Source organism: Myotis brandtii, unplaced genomic scaffold (assembly GCF_000412655.1).
Source record: "Myotis brandtii unplaced genomic scaffold, ASM41265v1 scaffold196, whole genome shotgun sequence".
Classification (NCBI taxonomy): Eukaryota; Metazoa; Chordata; class Mammalia; order Chiroptera; family Vespertilionidae; genus Myotis; species Myotis brandtii.
The window spans coordinates 4764130-4784689 of NW_005357311.1; the positions used below are offsets into that span (position 1 = coordinate 4764130).

The window sequence follows — 20560 nt, forward strand, 5'->3', positions numbered from 1 at the left end:
CAATACGTAATTTTCAGTGTACGTATCCATGTAGATCAGTGGTTCCCAAAATTATTTGGCCTACCGCCCCCTTTCCAGAAAAAATATTACTCAGCGCCCCCTGGAAATTAATTTTTTTTAAATTTTAATAGCAATTAAACAGAAAGATATATGCCCCCAAATGCACCTGTGGCCATCACCGCCCCCCTGGATCGCTGCAGCGCCCACCAGGGGGCGGTAGCGCCCACTTTGTGAATCACTGATGTAGATAATGTCCTTTCTAAGAAGACAGATAATTTGAGGTCTTAATGTATCTGTACTCAAGAAAAAGAAAGAAATACCCCACAATGGTTTTTAAAGATGCAAATAAATACCATGTTCTAGGGCTGTTGTCGGCAAACTGCGGCTCGCGAGCCACATGCGGCTCTTTGGCCCCTTGAATGTGGCTCTTCCTAAGCCTTAGGAGTACCCTAATTAAGTTAATAACAATGTACCTACCTATATAGTTTAAGTTTAAAAAATTTGGCTCTCAAAAGAAATTTCAGTCGTTGTACTGTTGATATTTGGCTCTGTTGACTAATGAGTTTGCAGACCACTGGTCTAGGGGAAAAAATTCACTTTTTATAATGGATGATGAGGCAGAGGAATGAGCTAGTTATACGCCTTAGATGAGTATTTACCATGTTAGCACTGTCTAATGGAGGCAGAGTTCCTGTAGTTCACAGAGGAGAGAGTTGGTCCATAGAGCTGTGTCATTCACTAGAATGACAAGTTCTGCCAGCCTCCCATTTGTGCTGACTGGAGGGCTCAGGGGTGAGATGGAAAAGATGGCAAAACCTCTCTCTCTTGGAGTCTTCCCAAGGCCACAGCTTTTCAGTTAGATACTGAAAGATTCTTCTCAGATCAGATTCTTTCCAGAGTTGATCCCCTGAGACTTGGTCCCTTATGGTGTCACTTCTAATAAATTCGGTATCCAAATTGACTTAGCCAGTAGACCATGGAGTCATTTCAGCCAAGCAGTAGTGAAATTTCTTTTCTTGCCAAGTCTATTGGAAATACAACATAAGCTTCCAGGAGTCTCAGGTTTCCCATTTGTTGTTTGTTGCCAACACCTAGAATAAAAACAACCAATTACTGCAGTCACATAGTAAGCACTCAATAAAATATAACTTGTTAAAATCATAGGTGGACTGACATATGCCAGGAGAGATAGTAGTTATCATAGACTAAAATCTACTTGATCAGATACTGTGAACAAGCAGACATGAAATGCAGGTCCAGGAAAATATTTTTCCTATGACATTGTATAAACTCTTCTTGCCAACTCTCTGAATTTAACATTCCAGGTTCTTTAATAGCATTGGAGTAAATGACTCCTTGCAAAAGGTAAGACCAAACTTTTAGCAGATATATGTATCAATGCACAAGAACAGAAAAATATCAAAAATCTGAAAATAAATATTTGCTGTAGATATATATATGTTTATACACAAGTGAAAGGAATTTATAAGTGAATTTGTAATTGAATTTAAAAATGAAAACTAGGAATTCAGTCATCAGTCTTTTATTATTAGTTTATTCATAAACTGACTTTCTTAATATTTTTGAAAACACTATTTAGGAAAGTTAATTATTTAAGTAGTATACTTAAAAGAACTATACTTCAACTCATATTAGAGACCTAAAAGAAAATGTAAATGTTTATTTCCCACCCAATTGCTTTTTCTGAATAATGTCCCTTAGTGTCACCATATCTCCTGATAGATGACACTTTCTTACTGCTTTCTGGGCTTTATCAGCACAGGAGAACACTTACATAATCTTGAGTGGAAAGGTGAATGTCATTTGTCTTAGAGATCTCATCATGTCCTGGAGGAGGCCATTGACGATTCTCTCTACTGTAGGTGGTTTCTACAGAACTTGAAAACAGCCCCCCCCTCTGACAGGTTAGAGAGAAAACACTTTGGGCTTAACATGAACAGCAAAATGATGAGGTTTCTGCTATTTCAATATTACTCAAGAGTTATTTATTAAAGCCATTCACAGCACATAGAGTAGGTCAACCTATGCACGACCAAGGGGAGGTCTCCAAAATATTCCTTAAAATATCATTGAGAAAATGCTACTAATGTACCTCAAAATGTTATTATACAACATTATTATTTATCAGACGCTGAGAACTTCTGGGAATAGTGGCTGTGGATATGAAAATATTGACAAACATTTGGGCATTTCTTTGCGTTTCCTGTCTTATTTTAAAAGTCCTACTTCTTCTCTCCCCTCCAGCCTCCCTTTCAGGTTGCACAAATAATCTTCAATCATTTTCTAATACTTAAAGTTTTAATATACTAAAGTTAGGTTTTTAACACAGCTAAAATTAATGTTTGATAGATATATTTTATTTATTTGAAATGAGGATTTCATTTTGTTTTCTTCTAGATGTGAACCATCAATTAAATTAGCTTCCTTAACTAAATTAACTATCCTCTCTGTTCTTAGAGAATGGACTGACTACCACTATCACATTATAACATTACTAGAGGCCTGGTGCATGAATTTGTGCACCAGTGGGCCTGGCCTGCGGATTTGGCTGAAACCAGCTCTCCAACATTCCCTGAAGGGTCCTGGATTGTGAGAGGACACAATTGGGGTGGGGGAGGGATACGGGAGGTTGGCAGCCGGAGAGGGACCATGGGAGGGCTCCAGGGCATGTCTGGCCCGTCTTGCTCAGTCCTGATCGGCAGGACCCCAGCAGCAAGCTAACCTACTGGTTGGAGTATCTGCCCCCTGGTGGTCAGTGCATGTCATAGCGAGTGGTTGAGCCGCCTTAGCATATCATTAGCATATTACGCTTTGATTGGTTGAACAGATGACCAGACACTTAGCATATTAGGCTTTTGTTATATAGGATCAGTATCCCTGAATGGACACAAAAATAGACAAAGTAGTCAGTGGAATAGAATAGAGAATTCATATATATATTTTATAAAACAGGTATTGCTGGAATTCAGTGACAAAACTCTCAGTAAAATATGATTAGAAAAGAATAGCTAAACAAGAAGAAATTATTTGCCAAACATCATCATATTGAATGGTGAAATACTTAAAGCCATTTGTATAAAAGCCAGAAACTAGAAAGGAATTCTGGTTAGTAACATTATTGTAATCCAACATACTATAGAACTTCTAATTAATAAAATAAGAAAACTAAATATGTGGCTTAAGTATTAGAAATTAAATTAAAAAAAACCACTTTATTTGAAGATTACATGGTCGCATACCTAAGAAACCTGACATTGTATTAACATGGTTTGAACTAATACAAAATTTGATAAGGTCGTTACGTATAACATAAAAATACAAGGCCAATTGCTATTCCCTATATTAGAAATTAATTAGAAATGGAAATGGCAAGATCTTGGTTTTGAATATAATAAGGCATAGGACCTAAAGAAATTATAAACTATCAAAAGTTTAATAACAAGAGTTGATAAAAAGAAGACTTATTGGAAACCTTCAAATTTAAAAAAATTCAATCCTTCCTGCATTATAAATGCAATTCAATGGATCTAAAGATTTAGTTCCTATATACAACTATATACATATAAAGTTATGATAGAGTTATTCATGATGATCCATCCTTGCATTTCTGAATTTATCCTAAGTTGGTCACAATGATAGCTTATTGTTCTATTAGAACATTTCTGGATTCAGTTTTCTAAGATAGTATGTTAATTAGAATTTTTGCATCTGAATTTATTAATGATTTCAGTTTATAATTTTCTTTTTGTGCTAGTTCAGGTTTTTGTGTGTAGATTATGATGGCTCTTAAAAATGAGTTATCTACAGTCTATAATTATTACACTTAACAGAATTTGTGTTCTTGTTTATTACGGAGCACTTCAAGTGTAAAACTATTGGGCATGGTGACTTTTTAAAAAGTAGACTTTCCGTTTAGTTCATGTTTGGTCAGTTCTCTCTTACCCTAGTCAAGTTTGATAACTTATGTAATCCTACAAAATCACCCATTTCCTTGTAATGTTAAAATGTATTTCCACTTACATGCATATATTTTTTCTTTATTTTTAATCACATTTGCTAGAGATTTGCCTGTTTTATTATTTTAAAGAATTAGCTGTTGCTTTAACTTATCCTTTTTTCAATTATTTTTTCCTTCTTTTTCTTAAATTGGCTCTTTAGCATGGTCAGGACTATAGTGAGGTGAGTGATGCACTCTTCTTGGGCACAAAATTTAAGGGTGCCAAAAAAATTCAGTAGTCAAGATAAATTATATTTTAATGCAATATTTTAAAAAATCAAAGTTAATGCAAAAAAAATCCCTAATGGTCAAAGTTTTAAATAAAGACAGCATTAGTATTACTGATTTTTTCCCCCCTTTTGCCTCAGGCTCCAACATGGTTCAACACAGTGCTGCTCCTTAGTTCATTTATTTTCAGGCTTGAAGAAAGTCTTTTAAAATGTGGAAATTGTAGACCACTGTATGACTGAAATGCCTCTGTAGTCATTTTTGGTGAAATGTATTTTTCTTTTAATGAACATTCCTTAAGAATCTTTTGCCCCAACCGCTTTGGCTCAGTGGATAGAGCATTGGCCTGCGGACTGAAGGGTCACAGGTTCGATTCCGGTCAAGGGTATGTACCTTGGTTGTGGGCACATCCCCAGTAGGAGGTGTGCAGGAGGCAGATGATTGATGTTTCTCTCTCATCAATGTTTCTAACTCTCTATCCCTCTCCCTTCCACTCTGTAAAAAATCAATAAAATATATTTAAAAAAAATAATCTTTTAAGACACTGTCAGTGATGGATACAAATATACCCCCAGAAACCTTAAATTCTAGAAGGAAGACATGTATACAGGGTTTAGGTGACATTAGAGAAAAATTTCAGAGAAAACATTATCTGGCAAATAATATCAGGCTTTCAATTTTATTGCTTCTGGAATAACTGCTAAAATCCACCAGGTGGTGGAATAAAATGAGTTACAGTGCAGTTTAGCTTACAGATTTTCCTAGTCAGAGATGTAATTTTACAGAGAAAGCCACAATTACATATCCACATTTTTATTAGCCTATTCATGAATTTTCTATTATATGTTTGATTTGTACAAATGAGAATGTATGTGTTAAAAGATTAAAGATTTTTAACCACCTTGTATCCTTTCTAATGCAAGGCAGAGTATAAACAAACAAAAAAGAGCTCTAGTTTAAAATAGGTCCAGGAATTCAATTTAAACAAAGAAAATAAGAAACCAGAGGCAAACCCTCCTATAAGATTATTATCTTAAGCTATCAAGTTTTAGTAAAAAATGCACTGATCGTAGGCATCTTAGCTAGAACTGTTATTATACAAAAGGTTGAGTATTGTATTCTTTTTCATATAGTTCTTGTATGACATATTTTTTTCTATCCAGAAAATTTTAAATCTAAGAAAATTGATCTAAATATCTCTATAATGAACCTTTCATGTATATATTTATTCATTATTAATAATGATAGCAATCTTGTATATATTAAAACATATCAAAATGATTTTTTAACATGAATTCAAATTTAGGTTCAAATGACTTGCTGTAAGTCACAAAATTAATCATTTGCAAACCTCATGAGATTTCCAAATCTAAGTCCTGCTTTTCATTAAGCTGCATCATTCAACAGTGTCATCAAATGATGGAGATGAATTCAGGCAGCCTATTAACAACCTATGTTGACATAGGTAGGATCTTCAGAATTCTCAAAAGAAGTAAAAGATTGAATGACTGTCCTTGAGGAATTCATAATCTAATGGGCTTGACAGTACAGGAATACTGCTACTAAGAAAAATATATATAACCAACAAACATTTTAACAAATATACAGCCATATATTGTGGACTAAAATACTATCCTTTCTAAAAACTGAGTGTGTTTAATTCAATTTCCAAGTATCTAAGTGCCTACTAGGTGCAAGACATTATATATTAGGTGCTAAGGTATTTTTGGCTTAATTGAGATTATAATCTAATAGAATGATGTAGTTTAGGTTAATTTTCTAACCCTAGATTACAAAAAAGATAGCTAATGAAGTAGCATATTTTAATTCTAAGTTAGATATTTAAAAACAAAAATATAACCTAATTTAAATACAATCATTAAACTGATTACCATTCCTAGTAAGTGCCAGCTTTGGAATCTTTCTATTCTGGGAAAAGAATAAGTAAAAATTGTGATATGATCTTGTTTACTATAGCAAAGCATTTCTTTGCTTTTCTTATTTATTGGAGCCCATTCACATGGAAGGATATATTACTATTTGTTGAATGGAAAACACTTGCCCCCTCTCTTCCCTAAACCTCACAATCCTTGATTTTTATGGAGCTGTTGCTGTTACTGTGTCTGTCTCCTCTTTCACCCCCATTCACAGCTCTTCTCCTCCTGCTCTGCTTTGGGCAGTTCCATCCATTCTCACATTCGAGGGATTCCTAAACCAGGATCTTCAAACTTGACCTTTCTGACTCCAGCATATCTAATTAACTTGTACACATTTCTTCCTTGATAGGCATATTGCAGCTTAAACTCAACCACTGAAACCAAACTAACTATCTTGCCTTTTTAAAACTAGCATCATCTTCCAAAACTCCTATTTCTATTCTGTGTAACAAGAGTACCATGTATGGATTTTGCAGGTTGTACTCCAAACAATAGGACTCGGCTGAGGGTTGAGCAGGAGCTGAAACTATACCGTCTTCACAAGTGCTGCACTTGGGCCAGGGCTGTGCCAGCCTTAAGACTCTTAACTTGCTGCCCCTAGAGAGGATGCCTTTGTCTAGGTCACACAGAGGGGCATATATGCTATTGGAGGCCCTTTTTCTTCTAGTCGCCTGTTTCAGAAACTCAGAATCTCCATTCCTTCTTCACTCTTTTAGTCCCCCATATATAATATGGTGCATTCACCTCTTTCTTTTAAAGTGCACTACATGGAGCCTAGTACAGCCTAAGGCCTCATTCCTGAACTGTTTTAACAACCCTTTCATTTAGCTCCTCCTCTGTGCCCTTACTCTGCCCCTGCTAAAGATTACCCTTCCTTCAAGCACAGTTTTATGCCATTCACTGCTCAAAACTTCATGGATGCCTTATTGACTCTATTAGCAAGAACACATTCTTTAGCATGTCATTCTTTAGCTAGGGTTTAAAATATTTATGTTTCATTGCACAGTATGTCGTATCCTGTAATCATTTAATAAATATTTACTGAATTATTAAATTTAAGATCTCCCACAATAGGTTCCCATTGGCAACTTCCCACTTAGGTCCAACTAGTCCCCCACTTGTAACCTAGGTACCATTACGAATTACTTGATATTTACAGAACTGGTACCCAACATCAATGTCTTTGTCATGTTGGTTTTGCTGCTCATTCACCTGGGGCATGCCTAATCTCACAAAGTCCATTCCTGGACCTTCTGTCTGTAGACTTTCCTTGTCCTATTCCTATTCTTGTTCCTTCTTTTGAACTGAATGCCACATTTTTATGGCTCACCATTTTATTTTCTTATTTTATAGTCACCCTTAATTTGTTCCTCCCACTAGATGTTAAGATTCTTGAGGATAGCAAGTCTTTCTGACTTGCCGTTGCCTCCTCTTGAGCCCCAAGTTCAATGAGGAATGTGTAGATGAACCGAGTCCAGCACGGCCACGGGTGAACCTGAGGAGGGGCGTTGAAGGATTAAAGAAAACAGACAAGAGAATACAGTTGGGACCAGGTGGATCTCTGTGCCTGGATGAGGAAACTGACACAGCCTTTAAGCCGAAGCTTTATTTTATAGTCAGATCACACAAAGCAAAACAAGGGCAAGATGTTTACAGTGTTCTTGCGAATTTCAAATCTGCTTCTTTCCTGTTGTTGCCATTCTCTGAACTCTATCAAGCTTTGTTTAGGCAGCACTTGCTGCACCCCCTGCAGCCCACATCCCTTGGCGACCTAGGAATGCAGGGTTGGACTATAAGGTCGAGCTTACAATCATAGCCTTTTGGCTATAATTGTGCTGGGAGGGCTTTGCCCTACAAGCTGGGACTTATATGTGGCTTGGCCACAAGTCAGTTCAAGGCTTGAATCTGTCCGAACGCTGTAGCCGCTCTCCACACAGATATTAAAAAATATTTGTTAATTGAAAACCATTACCCAGTTTTAAGTATGCACAAAAGATAGATTGACTAGCCATTCAATTTTTACTTAAAAACAGAAAAGGATTATCTAGGAGAGTGTTGTTCTAAAAAAAATTTTCCTGGTCTCACAGTAAGAACAAATGTTGATATCCTTGGGATTAATATGTAAAAGATATGATTGAGATAACTCATTCCACTTTTGTTTTCTGTAGAGAGATGCTGAATTTCAGGAGCATGACAAGTTTCTGTCTCCAGATTTTCTCTCAGTTGCCCAAATCACCGAAATGCTAGCAGAGGACATAGATGGAGTTCAACAGTAAGCACTTCAGTATTACAACCAAATGCAGAACAGTTCTAGCTCTGCATCTATAAATGACCATAATATTCTACTACACATTTTAAACTTTTTTCTAAATATATATATACTGTATATTATATATAGATATATATTCAGACTCTGGAACACAAAAATTCTTAACCAACTAACTTTGCACTACTCAGTAGTCTGCTTTATGGGAGAAATGCATTTCAAGCCAACTAACTTGTTAGTATTAACTGAGAGCAGAGATTTATTGTTAAAAGCAGCCTTCAACATATGCTGTCTTCTATTTTTCTCTTTCATCCATAAAACCATAAGTATTTACAAGAGCTTTTAGGTCTTCTGTGTCATTTGAAAAGAATAACTTGTAATTTTCTGTAATATTAATAGTATATTTTATTTGGAAATTCTGAATATTAGCCATCCACCTCTGATTTTTATTGGATATGAAGCTATATTGAGTACTCTGATTTTATACATTTGCTTAAAAATGTGATATAACTGAATTTATAGGCAATAATGCTAATAAGTGTACATATTATTTTTAAGACCATTGATTTCTATAGTAGAGCATTTACTTTGAACTCTAGTCAGATATATCCAACACACAAATTCCTAAATGGTGTTTTTAGTAACCACTGATTTTAAAAATCATCAGCTCTAATAATGGAATCCCGATTGGCTGTAATGTGTAGAGAGTGGGGACAATGTGCTGTTCTGGATCGTAATGTCCCTGTGTAAGATTTCTGCAGGCCAGTCCTCCACATTTTATCAGGGAACTGTGGACTGTAATGGGCAAATAGAAAATGACTCTGTCAGGGGTTATCATTTGCAAATCTCACAAATATTATGGAATAGAGGTAATTTACTACTGAGAAGGAATATGACAGATGTACTGGCTGGGAGAGAAGTCTGAGAAGGGAAGGCATATTAAGAGCAGAGGAATGACAGTGACAGGCCTTTTCCCAAGATGCTGTTCACCTCCAGCGCCTGCAAATCCTGCTGGAAATGCTGGTGATGTGTGATTCGGCCATACTACTGACTCTCTGCATCTTTATAAGTATCTATATATATAAAAAGCCAGGGACCGGAACGCTTTAATGACTGGAACAACCAGTTGCTATCACGCCCACTGTGGCCAGCGAACCAGCCCAATCAGGAGTGGGGCCAACCTCCTGCAGCCCCTCCCCCCACCTGGCCCCACCCCAGATCAGCCCCCCGACCCCAGTCAGGGGCAGGGCCAGTTGGCCAACCACCTGTGGCCCTCCCCCTGGGGATTAGTAAAATTCATTCATTTCATCAGCATCACTGATTATTTATGCTTTAAGTAAAATATTACTTTCTCTTATTAAGTAATCCCAAATGTTGTTGGTCATTGAAATGTAAAAGTTAGTTATTTAATAAAAAATAATGTGATGCAAATGACATATTTAATATCGTTTACAAAGTATTTTTTAAAATATTAAATAAAAGATGTTATGTTAGATGCAATTAATATTAAATAAAAGGTATTGTAGACAAATGATTTTTAGACTTATTTCCGCATCTTAAGTTGTACTGTGTATCATATCTTCGGTGACAATCTTTTTTTTTCCAATTATTGGCTCTTTTTGTTGTTTATGATCTAAATTCTGAAAGTATTTTAATCTTTAAGAGGTGAGGTCTAGGACAAAGGAAATGATACAGATGTTGATACAGAAGTTAGCACTATAGAAACAAGCAGCTTTAACATAGGTGAACCTTTTAAACTGTCTCATTAATAGAATTCACCTAAAGTAATCTCAGATTTTAAGACATCAATTTTGAATAAATGACACCAGTGTTATGTCAGGAGTCATTGTTCTGCAAAGTAATTTTTTGTGTGTTTTTTTAAGTGAATTTTGTAACAGTAATCCTGAAATATTTACAATCAATCATTCATTTTTCAGTTAAAATAGTGTCATTATAAATGGGGATTAAATACCTTTCAACATAACAGAAATATAATTTAGGTATTCTGTCACTAAGTGACAGAAGTATGCCAAAATCATACAGTTTGCAAAGCTATACACCTATTAAAAATAAATTATAGGAAATTAGCACATTTTCTACCTTTTAAAATTAAAAGTTGTACTCCATGAAAGCAGCCAACCAAGTAAAACATTAAAGGACCATTAAAACATATTTGTGGAATATACTTCACGTAAAGCTAAATGTCTGGGTACATTTCTCATGGTCTCCTAAGTGCTATCAATTATGTTTTAATGTAACTCTGATTTTATGAACAGATCTACTCAAATCTTGTTTGAAACAATGATAGGAACAACATTTAAAATAACTCTTTAAATACAGAAATAGCACTGAGATCTTTTAATAACCTTTCTATAACGGGGCTTCCATGAGCTGTTCAATTCTTGCCTTAAGGCTTATTTCTGCATATCATTATATTTAAAAAATAAAATGCACTCCAATGTCAAGAGCATGCAAGAATAATGTAATATTTTTACTGAAATTCTTGGTGAGATAGTTATAGCGCTTATCAGTGTGGCAAAACTTCCTAAGTCACTATCAAGCATCTTTCTCTTTCCCTGCATTTTCTCATGCTACAGATGTGGCCATCTCTCCCCTTCCCCCTCTTCGTCTCTCCTTATCCCCAGAGGAAAAGCTTACAAATTTGACAGTAGGGTATAGAAGCTGCAGTCAAACCACAGTAGTATCTTGCTCCAAATGCTTCCCTGCATAATCTCCTTTGGGGTGAAATAACTGAACCAAGAATAGAAATGTTAAATACTTAGTCCTGCACTTCAAATTGAAGGTTAACATCTAAATGGTACTAGGAGAAGAGGTGCAGGGGATATCGGAGAGAGGCAGCGGTGGAGGATGCCAAAGAAATTTCACCAAAATATCCTTACACAAGTAGTTACCTTCATTTACATACAAACACTGAGCATACATGTAACTATTCAGGCCAAATATTTAATTTTTTAAATACATAGCATAGAGATGGCAGATGAAGAGTACACTTAGAAGGAAGATGAACTGCTGGAAACAGAAGTGCAGGAGAAAGGACAGGGAGCACATATATACATATACACACATCTGAAGACCCTAGACTGAGGTAAAATTATACTCACTCTCCTAGGGGAAGAGAAAACCTTGAAATGCATTTCCAGAAGCCTTGGGTACAACAACAGGAACAGGATGTAGAGATGAGAGCAGATGCTTCCCATATTCACAAGCAATAGGTTGTTTATGTGATAGTAAAGAAATCGTATCTTACTTCTTTCTTCTTTATCCCCACTAATTAAAAAAATAAAACTAGACTCATTGACATGAACTTATGTCATATAGAAAATAGCTTGTAATATGGCCAGGTCTGAGTGCTAAATAAGGAATATGCATACAAGACATAGCAAGGGGAAAAAAAATTGAGTAGGGTAAAGAACTCATAGACATTAAACATATATCAGAAAAATATAGCCATGAGTAGGTAAAAAAAAAAAGGAAAATATTTATCATGAATTTAAAAAAATGCATGGGAAGCATTCACCACAAGGTAAATCAGAGTACAAAAACTAAAGGAAGATATACAAAATAAAAGGTGACAAAATGGGTAAAACAGAGTAGGAAGAAAACAATGTTGCAGAGATACAATTTATAAAGCAGCCCAAGGGAGAATTAACACTCTGAAAACACTGAGGGACTTAGAATACAATAATGAGAAAAGTATATAAAATTAAAAGAAAATTGATATGAAACATTTTTGAAGGTTAAATAGAAAATTATAGCTATAGAAAAAAAAATGAGTAAATATACATAATTGGAATTTTAAAAAAAAAAGAACAAATTTTAACAATCTAATTCCAGAACATTGTCAGAAGGAAAAGAAACTTGATTGTATAATAGGAAAAGATAATGAATTTCAGAGAAAAAAAATAGTAGTTAAGTTGCTATACTTCAAAGATGGAAGAAGAGAAGGGAAGACTAGGAGAAGGAGAATTAGAAATGAATGAAGAGGAAGAGCAAGAAGACCAAAAAGGGTTTTATATTTTTACTAGAGGCCTGGTGCATGGATTCGTGCACATTGAAAGGAAATTAATTAGAAGGTGGCCGGCAGGGTGGGACTGGGCTAAAAGGGTGGGACATGCTCTGGAGCCAACCTCCTGCAGTCCCTCCCCGGCCTGCAGCACCTGGGGTGGCTCCAGGCCTCGAAGGGCATCTGCAGAGTGAGCAGGGTCCTCCCAGCAGGTGGGTCCCTCGGCCTGCCCTGCGGGGATCAGGCCGAAACCGGAAGCCCGACATCCCCCGAGGGGTCCCAGAGTGTGAGAGGGCACTCTGCAAAGTTGCTGTCACAGGGCACCTCCTGTGTTGAGCATCTGCCCCTGGTGGTCAGTATGTGTCATTCCTACCAGCCAGTCAGCCACTCAGCCTTTTATATATAGAGATATGCTCTTCCTCTCTCTCCCTTTCCCTCTTCTGCCCCTTGTCCTCCCTCTTTCTCTCTCTCTTCTTGCCCCTCCCTTTCCCTCTTCCCTAGTCCCTCCTTATCTCTCCCTTTCCCTCTCTCCCTCTCTGTTGCTCTTTTGAATGTCATTTTGGACTTAGAATTTAGATATGAATATTTTTAGATTATAGGCATTATAGAATTTTCATTACAAAAAATATGTATGTTTTTAAAACTTAGAAAAGGGACTGTTCAATATTTAATCTAATTTCATTACCTGAATTTTTCTTTTTGTTACAGAAAATTTGCCACATTTCTGAATTTCAAAAATCTTAAAACCTGTTTAAAAGAAGCCATTCTACTAGATTATTATGTATCTGGATTTTTGTGGGCTAGAGGCATGGACTTTTCTGTTCTGCAGTACTCAAAATTTATGACTTTACTAGATGTCATGCTTCATAATCTTAGAGGTAAGTACTTTCTTCTTTCTTTCAAAGAAAGGAAATATTCTTTAAATTGTGTTGTCAAGCAAAGTTCCTAATTGTATTATGATTCCTTCAGTGAAAATTATATTTTTCCTTGGTGTAGCAAAACCATAGTCATATTTTCATTAAGTTGTAAAAGTTCAAATAATATTAAACAATATAAAGGTCTCTTAATAATTAATTTACCAAAGATATATTCATTTCATTTTAAAATCTTTTCAGTGGCATCTATCCAAAAATTATCAAGTAGTTCAGATCTAGTTGGGTATTTTTTTCATTGTTTGAATAGTTTTCATCTCATCTTACCTAAAAATATTCCTGGAATATCTCAGGAGGACTAAAAGAGGAAGTACTTTGGTCAATCTCAAACCCCCATTAAATAGTCATTACTCACATACACTTAGATTTTGTGACTGTTTTTCTTATATAACATTGCAATCAGTTACTACAGGCAGATTGCAAATTCTTCCCTGGAGCAATTTTAAATGTGATAACTTTTGTTTGAGAATAAATAGAATTGCTTCTTTGAAGGAGGAAAAGAAGGAAATATACTTTATTTAATGCCAACTCTGTGGTCTAGGTACTGTATTTGGTCCTAACCCTTAACATACATTACTGAATCTCGGAGCATCTCCTTCCTACAGGGGTGTGGTAATCACTGTCTCAGAGTTGAGCAGGCAGTCCTGAGAACAAGGTCTAGAGCTGGGAAATGGCAGAACTGGAATTTGGGCCTCAGACTGTGAAACCAAAAGGCCCTGAGCACAATAAATGTAAAGGTGTTGGTGTCTCAACTGAAAGTGTCAGTTGGGAGTCATCTTCTTCCTTCCTTCCCCTTTCTCTCCCGCCCTCCCCCACGCCTCTCCTTTCTCTCTCTTTCTCCTCCTGTCTCCCCCTCCTCTCTGCCTTTCCTTTGTTTCATTTCTCTTTGGTTGTTTGCCTTTTTTTGCTTGTTTGTTTTTATTTTTTCTTGTTTTTAACTGAGCAGTTAGAGACCTTGCTCCCCCTAAAAAATTGTTACCATCATCCTAGCAAAATTTGTGGATGCCTTGTGGTCACACAAAGTCTAGTCCAGTGATGGCAAACCTTTTGAGCTCGGCGTGTCAGCATTTTGAAAAACCCTAACTTAACTCTGGTGCCGTGTCACATATAGCAATTTTTTGATATTTGCAACCATAGTAAAACAAAGATCTATATTTTTGATATTTATTTTATATATTTAAATGCCATTTAACAAAAATCAACCAAAAAATGAGTTCGCGTGTCACCTCTGACACGCGTGTCATAGGTTCACCATCACTGGCCTAGTCTGTTCTATGTATCAATTTCTGACTATACTGGTACGGGGCAGTTTTTAGTGAGTTAGCAAGACTATAAAGAATCCACTCATGCCCTGTGTACTCTTATGGCTCCTAGTCACCCTTTACAAGGAAAGAATTGGTGGTTCTCATTGTGGGGAAAAGAAGTTATTATGTTCCTTCTTTGCTTTTACTTAAATATGTAGGGGGAGAATTTCATCTTTGCTTTTACTTAAGTATTTAGTGTCATGTTAAATAACTATACCAATAGCAGATAAAATAATTATACTTGGTAATGAAAACAAATATGATAACTGACTGATTTCCAATTATCCTGCACATAGGAAACAGGGTATAAAGTGAAAATAAAAACTGAAGTCCTAGGTACTTAGTCTTGAGAATTCAGTCTTTCCAGTACTATAATTCAAGATACATAATTTGTAATTAAGAGACATGATAAATAATATAATATTGTTTCAATTTCAAGTGTTAAACCACAACCTTCCAAAAAGGAATTTTTAGTAAATTATAAAAAAGACAGACTTTGGCTGTTTTTTTTCCTTGTGAAACAAATGTTTATAGAATCTGTGAATACTACATTCCTTTAAACATGTTCTTTCAACAACATTGCCAAAATTACTTAATAAACAAAGAACTATGTAAATCCTAACTTGCATGGAAAATAATAAATAGATGCCAACAATAAGATAAATAGGATATTGAGATTATAAGCTAAAAACTTCAAAACAACTATTATAAAAATGCTTAAATGAACAAGTGAACGTTCTTGAAACAAATGTTGAAATACAAAGAATTATGAGAGTAGTGGAAGATATAAAGAAGAAACAACTGGAAATTTTAGAATCAAAGTATATAATAATCATAATTAAAATCTTTCTGGGTAAAACCAATAACAGAATGGAGAGGAGACAAAGGAAAAGTCAAGGAATTTGAAGATAGAGTGATAGAAATTATCCAGTCTGCACAATACAGAGAAAACATGAACCAAACCTCAGAGCCTGTGGGACAATCAAAGTTCTAATTCCATATTATCAGAGTCCCAGAAAGACAGGAAAGAGTACAGTGCTGATCAAACATTTGAAGAAATAATGGTTAAAAACGTCTCAAATTTGGCAGAAGATAAAACCTATAAATTCAAAAGGCTGATTGGACCACAAGCAAGTTACACTGAAAGAAAAACATCATCAACTAACTGAATCTAATTGATGTTTACAGAACGATACACCAGAAAACAGTAAATATTTTAGAAGAAAACATTGGGAGAAAATCTTCACAACCTGGGGTTGTACAAGAAGTTCTTAGAAATTACCAGCAAAACCTAACCCATAAAAGAAAATAATTGATAAATTGGATTGCATCAAATTTTAAAACTTGTTTTATGAACATCACTGTTAAAAGAATTAAAAGACAAGCTACAGATGGGAAACACGAAGCACGTTTACAAATTACATATCTGACAAAGGACTTGTATTTATAATATGTAAAGCATTCTGAAAACTCAACAGTGAGAAAACAAACCCTCTCAGATGCCCTGACAGTGTGACTCTGCAGTTGAGCATAGACCCAGGAACCAAGAGATCACCAGTTTCATTCCCAGTCAGGGCACATGCCTGGGGTTGCAGGATTGAGCCCTAGTAGAGGGCATGCAGGAGGCAGCCGATTGATGATGTTTTTCTCTCATTAGTGTTTCTATCTATCAGTCTCCCTCTCTCTCTAAAATATCAACAAAAACATTAAAAAAATTAAGCAAAGCCATCAAAACCCATGACTCCTGTTTAACCATGAGGAAAACATCAGGCAAATCCAAATTGAGGAACATTGTACAAAATATCTGAGCAATACTTCTCAAACTGATAAGGTTACTAAAAACAAGAAAAGTCTGAGAAACTGTCACTCTAGGGCAGTGATGGCGAACCTATGACACGCGTGTCAGAGGTGACACGCAAACTCATTTTTTTGGTTGATTTTTCTTTGTTAAATGGCATTTAAGTATATAAAATAAATATCAAAAATATAAATCTTTGTTTTACTATGGTTGCAAATATCAAAAAATTTCTATATGTGACACGGCACCAGAGTTAAGTTAGGGTTTTTCCAAATGCTGATACGCCGAGCTCAAAAGGTTCGCCATCAATGCTCTAGGGGAACCCCAGGAGACATGACTAGTAAATTTAAAGTGGTGTCCTGGATGAAATCCTGGAACAGAAACAGGACATTAAGTAAAATTTAAGGAACTCTAATAAACATGAACTTTAGTTAATTACAATGTATAAATTTTAGTTTATTACTTTTAATAAATATACCATAATGTAAGATGTTAAAAATAAGAGAAATTGTGCATGAGGTATGCAAGAATTCTCAGTACTATTTTTGTAATTTTTCTATAAATACACATTTATTCTAAAATAAAGTTTCTCTTTAAAAAATGGACAAAGAATTTAACTTGGATTCTTCACCAAGGAAGATAAAAGGATGCAAAATGACATGAAAAAATGTTCAACATCACTAGCCACTGGGGACATGTAAGTTAAAATCACTCTGATACCGCTACACACCTATTAGAATGGCTAAAATAAAAAAAAATACCAAATTCTGGGAAGGATACAGAGCAACTAGAGCAAGAGTTTTGCCAATGCCACAGCCACTCTGGGAAATGGTTGGCAGTTTTCTTATAAAATTATATGACCCATTAGTCCCACTTCTAGGCATTATTCTAATGAAATAAAACATGTTCATAAAAAAACCTGTGCGTGAATATTTTGTAGTTGCTCTATTCATAAGTGCCCCAAGCTGAAAACAGTCCAAATGTCTGTCAATAGGTGAAGAGGTAAACAGTGTTCATACAATGAACATAAAATGGAACATTACTTGCCAGTAAAAATGAATGAACCATGATACACACAAAAGTTTGGATGAATCTCAATAGCATTGTACTGATTTAAAGAAGTTAGCCACAAAATATTGTACACTGTATGATTACATTTGTAGGATGTTCTCAAAATGATAATAGCTATGGTGATGGAGAATACATTATTGGTTGCCAGAGACTGGGATGGGAAGAGGCCATGAAAGGCATGGGGGAGTTTTATTTATTTATTTTATTATTTCATTTTTATTGATTTCAGAGAGGAAGGGAGAGGGAGAGAGAGATAGAAACATCAATGACAGAGATAGAGAATCATTGATTGGCTGCCTCCTGCACGCCTCACACCTGGGATTGAGCCCACAACCTAGGCATGTGCTCTGACAGGAAATCGAACCAACCACTGAACCACTCTGGCTGGGCCATGAGGGAGTTGTTGGTGTGGTGTAACTGTTCTGTATCCTATTGTGGTGGTGGTGGTTACCTGATCTATCCAAGTGTTTAAGTTCATAAGACTGTACAGCAAAAGGAAAAGTCAATTTCATTGTATAAAACTTTTTAAAAATGTATATGTATAAAAATAAAGATAAAAGATTTAATGAAAGCAAATATATATGCTGTGACAAGAAAGAGAAACTACCTAGAAATAAATTTAAAAACACACTATCACATGATCTCACTTAGATGTGGAAGCTAATGAACAAAATAAACTGATGAACAAGACATGTCCTAAGACATGGATACATGGAACAGATTGACAGATCTCGCTGGAGGCGAAGGTGGGGATGGGAAGAGGTTAACCACAGAACATATATGCATAGCCCATGGACGTAGACAATAGTGTGTGATGAAGGCCTGGGGTGGGGTGGGAGGTGAATGGAGGGGGCAAAGGAGGGGAAAACGGGGCATCTGTAATACTTTCAACAATACACACACACACACACACACACACACACACACACACACACATACACACACACACACACGTGCATCCTGGCTGGGTGGCTCAGTTGGAGCATTGTCCTGTGCACCAAAAGCTTGCAGGTGTAATCTTAGGTCAGGGGGCATATGGGAGGCAACTGATTGGTTTTTCTCTTACATCAGTGTTTTTCTCTCTCTCTCTCACTCCCTCTCTCTTTCCTTCTCTCCCTCCCTCCTTTCCCCTTTCTCTCTCTCTAAAATCAATAAACAGCCCTAACCGGTTTGGCTCAGTGGATAGAGCATTGGCCTGTGGACCGAAAGGTCCCAGGTTCGATTCCCATCAAGGGCATGTAGCTTGGTTGCGGGCACATCCCCAGTAGGAGATGTACAGGAGGCAGCTGATCGAAGTTTCTCTCTCATTGATGTTTCTAACTCTCTATCCTTCTCCCTTCCTCTCTGTAAAAAATCAATAAAATATTTTTTAAAAAAGCTTTAAAATCAATAAACATATCCTCAGGTGGGAATAAAAAACAACAACAAATGCACATCTTCTAGAAAGAAAAATTATAAGCATTTTTTTAAGGTCACAAAGGAAGTTTTCAACATTTGGGAAAAACAACAGTCATTGAAAGATTCAACATCATAAAGACGCTAAATCTCATTAAATTAATTAAAAATATTAATATTCCAACAAAAATACCAACAGTTTTTTTGTTGTTGATGTTTTGTCTGTATGATAGGTTACTAGGTAAGGTGATTCTAACAAAAATACAGAAAATATACACATACAAATAGTCAGAAAAACTGTCTTTTAAAAGTATGATAAGATGTAGCATGTTATTAGAAGTATTAGTATATAGTAGTGTTTATGAAATCTCAAAAATTTAAACACAGTGGTGAATGACTGAGCAGGAAGACCAAAAGTTTAGAAATAGACTCAAGCACACAATGGAATTCAGTATTTGATAAAATGACGTCTCAAATCTGTGGTGAAAAAAATGTACTACTCAGTAAGTAATATTGGGACAACTAGGTATCCATCTAGAATAAAATAAAATAAAATTGGATCCAGCTTCTCTCTGTCCGTAAACCAGAATACATTCCAAATGGATCAAACACTTAAATGTACAATAAGTGGAACTATAAAAATGTTACGAGAAAACATGGTTTAATTTCTTTACAACCTTGGATGAGGAAGACATTTATAATTATGCCTCTAAGCTATAGAACCATAAAGATGAAGGTAGTTAAATTTAATATATAAAAGTTAAAAGTCTGCAAAGCAAAAACACCAAAAGAAAAATCAAAAGAAGAATAAGAAACTGGGAATTATTGCATCTTGCACACCAGCAGATAATTAAGTTCTGAATTATAAAAAAGAGCATGCAGAAGCAGAAGAAAAAGTCCAATAATGCAGTAGAAGAATTTGCCAAGGATGTGACTAAATAAATGCAAATGATTCTTAAGCAAATGAAATGTTCAGCCTTGACATTAATAAGAAAAATGCAAATTGAAACTACACAGAAATGTAATTTATTATATATCAGATTGACAAAATTTTGGTAACATCCTCAGTTGACAAAACTGGAAGAAAACATATATGCTTCTTTATTGCTACATTAAAAAACCTCTGTAGCCCTGGCCTGTGTGGCTCAGTTGGTTGGGTGTCATCCCATATACAGAAGGGTTGCCAGTTCCATTCCCAGTCATGGCACATGCCAGGATGGGGGCTCAATCCCGGGTGGGGGGCCTCCCTTCCCTGGCTGCCAACTGCCTTCCGGGGCCTTCTTTCATTTCGTGCTGCCTCCTGGTGGTCAGTGCACATCATAGCGAGTGATCAAACTCCCAATCTCCCGGTCGAACTCCTGAGGGGACACTTTGCATATTAGCCTTTTATATATAGACTAGAGGCCCGGTGCACAAAAATTTGTGCACTCAGGGGGGGAAGGGGGGGGTCCCTCAGCCCGGCCTGTGCCCTCTCGCAGTCTGGGACCCCTCGGGAGATAACGACCTGCTGGCTTAGGCCTGCTCCTGGGTGGCAGAGGGCAGGCCCAATCCCTAGGTGCAGCCCCTGGTCGGGCTCAGAGCAGGGCC

General features: G+C 36.1%; 1 protein-coding gene across 1 annotated transcript in view; it reads left to right on the forward strand.

Annotated features, from left to right (window-relative positions):
- Window positions 1-1335: 1335 nt before the first annotated feature.
- Window positions 1336-20560, forward strand: part of LOC102255881 (chromosome unknown open reading frame, human C10orf107) — a 110721-nt gene continuing 91496 nt past the window's right edge. The window contains exons 1-3 of the mRNA XM_014538740.1: window positions 1336-1365; window positions 8352-8455; window positions 13182-13351. Coding sequence (XP_014394226.1) covers window positions 8424-8455; window positions 13182-13351 — 202 coding nt within the window. The 5' untranslated portion in view covers window positions 1336-1365; window positions 8352-8423. The remainder of the gene's footprint in view (window positions 1366-8351; window positions 8456-13181; window positions 13352-20560) is intronic.